Genomic DNA, 6389 nt, shown 5'->3' on the forward strand with positions numbered 1-6389 from the left:
GGAAAGAACACAGGAACTAGGAAAACACTCAGCAGAAAACAGTAACTCACCTCCTGATTCCCAACATTTGCAAGGCACAACTCAGGATTGATGGAATATTCTCCACTTGCCTGCAGGAGTGCAGCAACTCATCGATGATCCATCAAAAGCACCTTCAAAGGTTATAACAAGAAGACAGGGGCTACTGAGATGTAGCTCAGTAAACTTTACAATTTCAAAAAGATATTTATCACTTTAAGAAATTATTTGATTGATATTGTGTAGTGAGGAGTTGAGGAAAGAGAAGACAATTTTAAAAGTGTGTATAAAAATCTCCGATTCCTGACATAGCAGCCTCTCTGTAGTAGGTGTGCTGTGCTGAGAAGGCACTGACTAAAAGTTAGAACCTTCTTTATGGGAAGGAAGAGAAATATTAGAGTGAATATCAGTCCCACGCTCTCACACTTCCTGAAGATATCACAGCATTTCTCTTGTTCATGTTTCCTATTGTAGCACAGCTCTACCCAGTGTAGATGTAAAGATTAAAATGAACAGGGAAACAAAAAACAAATTAACAGAACTGTCCCGTACAGGTATTTCAGCAACACGATATATAAATTGTATCCAATATAGTATTTGATCATCTCAGTCTACACTTACCATCCAATGATCTATTCCAACCAGACATTAATCCAAGAGCAAAATACTCTTGTTTCTGAAAATCTGAAACAAAAAGCAGATCATTTGGCAACAGATCAGGCAGCATCACAAGTCCACATATCATTTCAAGTGAGCACAGAAATAGGGGATAAGATTAGGAAGTTACAAGTGCAAATTAGCATGGGAAAAGTATGATGTTGTGGCAAAAACTGAGACCCAGCTCAAGCAAGGGCAGGATTGGGTGTTCAGTTTTTACTGGTTACAAGGTGTTCAGATTTCAAACCTTTTGTTTTGAAACAGCTGATTAATAAAGTAATATTTCTTTAAGATATGATCTCCTTTACTCACACAGAGTTAAAAAGTTTGTGTTGGTTTTGGCTAATGCTATATTACCGCCCCTCTCCTATAGCCACACAATAGAGTTTGATGCTGCGTTCAGGTCTGTCAGTATTTGTGAGGTGTATGGTTTAATGCATTATTGCTGATACTAAACTCCATGAGCAGATGTGGGAGGATAATGAGCAGTACTCCTCTAAGCATGTAATCGTATCTTCAAACAATGCCCTTTCAAACTTTTAGAAGCAATTTAATAGCAATTGGTTGAAAGATTGTGCGCAACACATTTACTTGAAACCTGTAATAATTTTTCAATTGAAGATTGTCAAACAGAGAGACCTAGGGGTGCAGATACATAGTTCCTTCATCACAGGTAAGCAGAGCTGTGAAGAAAGCGGTTGGCACACTTGCTTTCATTGGTCAAAGCACTGAATACAGGAATTGGCATGTCATGTTACATCGGTACAGGATGTTGGTAAGGCCACATTTGGAGTACTGTGTACAATTCTGGTTGCCCGCTATAGGAAGGATATTGTTAAAGTGGAAAGGGAGCAAAAAAGATTTACAAGGATGTTACCAAGACTGGAGAGTTTGATTTATAAGGAAAGGTTGATAGGCTGGGACAATTTTCCCTGACGCGTAGGAGACTGAGGATGGTTGTTAAATCATGAGGGGCATAGATAAGATGAATAGCCAAGGTCTTTTCACCAGGGTAGGGGAGTCCAAAACTAGGTTTAAGGAAGAGAGGAAAGATTTATAGGAACCTGAGGGACAACATTTTCACACAGAGGGTGGTGTGAATGTGGAAGAAACTGCCAAAAGAAGTTTTAGAGGTGAGTACAGTTACAACATTTAAAAGACATTTGGACAGGTACATGAATAAAAAAAGATTTAGAGGGATATGGACCAAATGCAGGCAAATAGGACTAGTTCAGTTTAGGAAACCTGATTGGCATAGATGAATTGGGCTGAGGGCCTGTTTCCATGCTGACTGAATCTATGACTCTATGCAAAGTCATTTCATTTCAGGCTACCATGATTATAAAGTCATTGCATTTTTGTAAAGCAGTGGAAAAGGGTCAGCAGTGGATGCCATTCAGCTGCAGGTAAGCACTCGTTTGCAAACTGTCTGATCCTAAGATTCAAAAAACACACAATCAACTGAAAAGGAGTGTTGAATGCCTTCAAGCATAAAATTATTTTCAAGCTTTCAAACAGCGTAGTGTGAGACTGTAACCAATGAGTCACAATAAGTGGGAAAGCCCCAGGTGTGAGCTGAACTCAGTAAAGCACTAACAAAAACAGAGAGCAAAATACGGGTGAGATTTTATCAACCTGAAATTTTGGGCTGAGTTAACCGGCCCTCTGGAGATGGGTTGCAAGTTAGCAGCTGATGACTTTGGGAGGGGAGCCTGATATTTTCCTGTCACTATAGATACCCACCAGAACACAAATGTCAGCGGAAGCAGGAAACTAATTGAAGCAATCAATTGAACAATTATCAGCCACTTCCTGCCCTCACTGGCGTCTTCCCCAATGATTGGAAGGCTCTCGGATCACAATAGTGGTGTTCCAACTTCTCAACCAGAAGCTTTGTGTTCAATCTTACCTGCTCCGGAGATATGTCATTACATGTCCAAAATGGGTGAGTAATAATACTATCGCTGTGACTGGCCTCCGTCATGCGGGGAGACTGCCAGATAAGCCAAGGTTGCTTCCCTGAATAGCTGATCCATCAGGGGCCCCTGTGACCCTGAAGCTGTAGCTAGAGGGCTCACTCCTGGCTAGTTTGGTAATTTAAACTAACTTGGTCTTGAGAACTCTCTTCCCCCTCCTCCCTCTGTCACTTCCAGCAGCCTCAGCAATTGCCACCTCTGTGTTTGTTCTCTGATTGTCTCAGAGCAACTGGCTCAGTCTTTTAGTGGATGGCAGTCCTGGCGGGGGCCTCTGCATTGATTGGCACTGGTAAAATCCTGGTTAGGATTCTCCCAACCATCATGCAGGCTCAGGATCCAATTTCAGTCCTGATGGTGGTATTTCCACATACTTGCAAGGTTTTAGCTGCGAAATCTATTTCTCCCGACAGAAGCTGCCTGGTCTGCTGTGTGTTCCCGGTACTTCTCCTTTCTTTATTTCACTCAGAGAAAGCAATAGATTTGGAATAGGAAATTCAGTGAGAGTTTCTGGTTTTAATTTCTGATCAGCAATGTCTGCTGTATATGCTGTATAGAGGCCAGATTTGGACAGGATTCAGTTGGAGAAGCCACCTTGCAGTAGAACACCATAATAAAAATCAGTGAGTTCTATCAAGGGAGGTTCAGCTCATTTTCATATTTTGTCACCAAACACTGCATCTTAACCCTTGTTAGTATATCTTGAATGACTGGACAATGCAAAAGCATCTTACCAGATCCAAGAGGACCAATTCAGCTTCTCAGTACTGGTTAGGAACTAGATTCAGGGTTGGAGAATATTGATGGTGAAAAGGAATTGAGAAGTTGGCACTGTGAATCTTTTGAATAGCTGAGGAGCTGGGAGGAGCAGGTCCACTTCACATAAGCAAAAGTTTTAACATCAGTTCCAGATGTCATCCCTGGATGCCTTTGCAGCATGCTTCATTATTATGGAGATGGCAACTTCTGGCACTCATTACAACTGCAAACCAACCTGCCAGACTGGGTGCAGCAAAATAAAATTCTAGGCCGACAAGAAATTCTGCGCACCAGTTACGGCTCAGTTGCCTCTAAACGTTCAAGACCTCCTTCAGATTTTGAGCACAAACAACAAAGCTGATGATACTCTAGTGAAGCACTGAGGGAGTGTTGCATTGCTGGAGATGCTGCCCTTCACATGGAATTTTAAACTATGGCCTTATCCACCTACTCAAGAGGAAGTGAAAGATCCCATGGCACTACTTTGAAGAGTTGCAGGGGAGTCTTCTATGGTGTCCTGGCCAATATATTTCCTTCAATCAACATCACAGAACTAGATTACTTGGTTATTGTCACATTGCTGTTGACTGTGCACAAATTGGCTTTTACATTTACTCTGTTACAGCAGTGACCATTGGCTATAAAGTGCTTTAAGAAATCTGGCAGTCAGGAAAAAAAATGATATAAATGAAAGTCTTTCTACCTTATATCAAAGGTTATTACTTGTGACATGCTTTGAGAAGTTTTCATGTGACAGGCTCCACTTAAAACACAGACCGTAACATTTCCTGAATGAGATCATGTGGAATACAAGAATAGATAAATGGACAAGTAGGAGGATTAGTTTTTGCCAGAAAATTAAGAACTACTTCCTTGAAGTTTGACTTCGTCAACGGCCTTCCCCACCCCTTCTGGTCGGTATAAATCACAAGGTAATTTAACTTTATCACCAGTTGATTAACAGAAGTCTAGCAACCATGAGCAATTGGGTTATTAATCATGGGCTGTCTGCTTTGGTTATTGTAAGGAGAACATTTAAACTACAGCACTCTTGAAGCTTTTAACCTCAATCACAATGGCCAGAGATGATTTTGCTGCTGACAGATGAGTTAATCTCTATAATTCTTTGCTTCCAGATGGTGTGGCTGGGAATCAATATCTTTCTGTTTGTCTATTATTACATGTTTTATGAGTACAACCCAGAATTTTTCTACACAAGGGCAATTCTTGGAGTAAGTATACACTTTGGTACTTCCTTGAAGCTTAGTTTCACATTCGTAATGTTTTCTTCAGTACTGTGCAATTAAACTAATCTTGATGTTTTCCTAAAAGTGTTAATAGAATTAGTAACTCCACTAATTACTGAAATATGTGATTCATATGTCAGTATAAAACAAATGCACTGAGTTAATCACACATAGTTTGAAATGACATAAAGGTGTTGCACTGTGAAACACTAGGATACAGAGTAGATGCCCTATGGGGCAGTGGGTTACGGAGAGATTATGCTGTAGGATAGTGGAATATAGCAAGGGTAGGGCAGTGAGAGATTGCCCTGTGGGGCAGTGGAATATGGAGTGGGTGCTCAGTGTCACAGTGGGATACAGCAAGAATGCCTGTGGGACACTGAATATAACATTTTCCCTGCTTCTGTTTTGCTTGTATCAGCATCACAGACTAATATCTGTTTATCACAAACATTTATATGGGTAGTTCTAGCTAAATCAGGCAGACCCTGCTGAAGTTGTATTCTCAATAATGAAAACTTTAAAGTACAATGGTCTAAAGTTGGGTCTTGAACATTGTGGGGGTGATAAAGCAGTAACTACTTACTTTGTTCCATTGTGGGACTATCCTCAGGAAGATAGATTGTTATAAACTGTCTTGGAAACAAATGGTCTTTGTAGGTGATATGGTTGGCTTCCTCATGTTTTGTCATTTCCAGAGGGTGCAGGTGATTGTTTCTTTCAATTTCCACTAGTCCATTCCATATTTTACAGTAACGGGATATAAAGAGGATGAATTGGCTGCCATGAGGTAACCCACTGGTTTCATAGTTGTACCTTTTATTTTTCAAATTCAGTTTTATTCAACAATATTAGTGTCATTAAGAAAATGATTTTTTAAAAATCAAATACAGTAGACTGTCTTGAATGGTGTCTTTGGGACTTTACGGAAAGCTTAAAGATAATGATAGGTCTCCATACGCAGAGCCAGAAACCAATAGATAATGAGAACACAAATTAAATGAAGCAATAATGAATAGTACATTATTGCACTATTAACTTGGCCATGTTTTCACTTGTGTTTGCTGATGTGGATACTTTTGTTTAGAATTTTTTTTAGAAGATAGTAAATAATTAGAATTCGTAAAAGATAGCTGGGCATGGCTGTACTGTTCAAGCGGGTCTAGAGTCTTAGTGAGACGTTATTATTCTTTCATGGTTTTCCACATTGTAAATATTTCCTTATCTAAAAATAATGCTATCTAAAAATCCATATGAGAACTCCGGGGATTTGTTTAAACCTAAAAGATCATATCTCAGGGAAACATCAGGCCATTGGTCTCTTAGGTTTAATCATGTAAATACCAGCCAACACTTCCAACTTTTCAACCGTGCCTGCCTTAAATACTTGGAAGGAATTAATCTCATCAAGAATTTTAACACAAATACAATATAAAAGGGAATTAGACTCTTTGCCTGTGGTATCAAGATACTCTTTGAGCTGGGGTAGTAGGAACTGCAGATGCTGGAGAATCCGAGACAACAAGGTGCAGGGCTGGATGAACACAGCAGGCCAAGCAGCATCATAGGAGAAGAGAGGCTGACATTTCGGGCCTAGACCCTTCATCAGAAAAGGGGCGGGGGGAAGGGGATTCCGAAATAAATAGGGAGAGAGTGGGAGGCGGATAGAAGAGGGATAGAGGAGAGGCTAGGTGGAGAGGAAACAAACAGGTCGAAGAGGCAGGGATGGAGCCAG

The 6389-nt window shown here is 40.4% G+C and overlaps 1 protein-coding gene across 4 annotated transcripts in view; it reads left to right on the forward strand.

The window, feature by feature from the left end:
• Positions 1-2490: 2490 nt before the first annotated feature.
• LOC109934576 (cytochrome b-245 heavy chain-like) overlaps positions 2491-6389 on the forward strand; it is a 23604-nt gene continuing 19705 nt past the window's right edge. For 2 of the 4 annotated variants that reach the window (XM_048605468.1, XM_048605471.1), the window contains exons 1-2: positions 4369-4429; positions 4544-4639. In XM_048605468.1, coding sequence (XP_048461425.1) covers positions 4385-4429; positions 4544-4639 — 141 coding nt within the window. In that variant the 5' untranslated portion in view covers positions 4369-4384. Of the gene's footprint in view, positions 2621-4198; positions 4340-4368; positions 4430-4543; positions 4640-6389 lie in introns of those variants that run through there. The other 2 variants (XM_048605469.1, XM_048605470.1) reach the window with 2 other exon arrangements.

The sequence above is a fragment of the Rhincodon typus genome, chromosome 14, assembly GCF_021869965.1.
Source record: "Rhincodon typus isolate 14 chromosome 14, sRhiTyp1.1, whole genome shotgun sequence".
NCBI classification, from domain to species: domain Eukaryota; kingdom Metazoa; phylum Chordata; class Chondrichthyes; order Orectolobiformes; family Rhincodontidae; genus Rhincodon; species Rhincodon typus.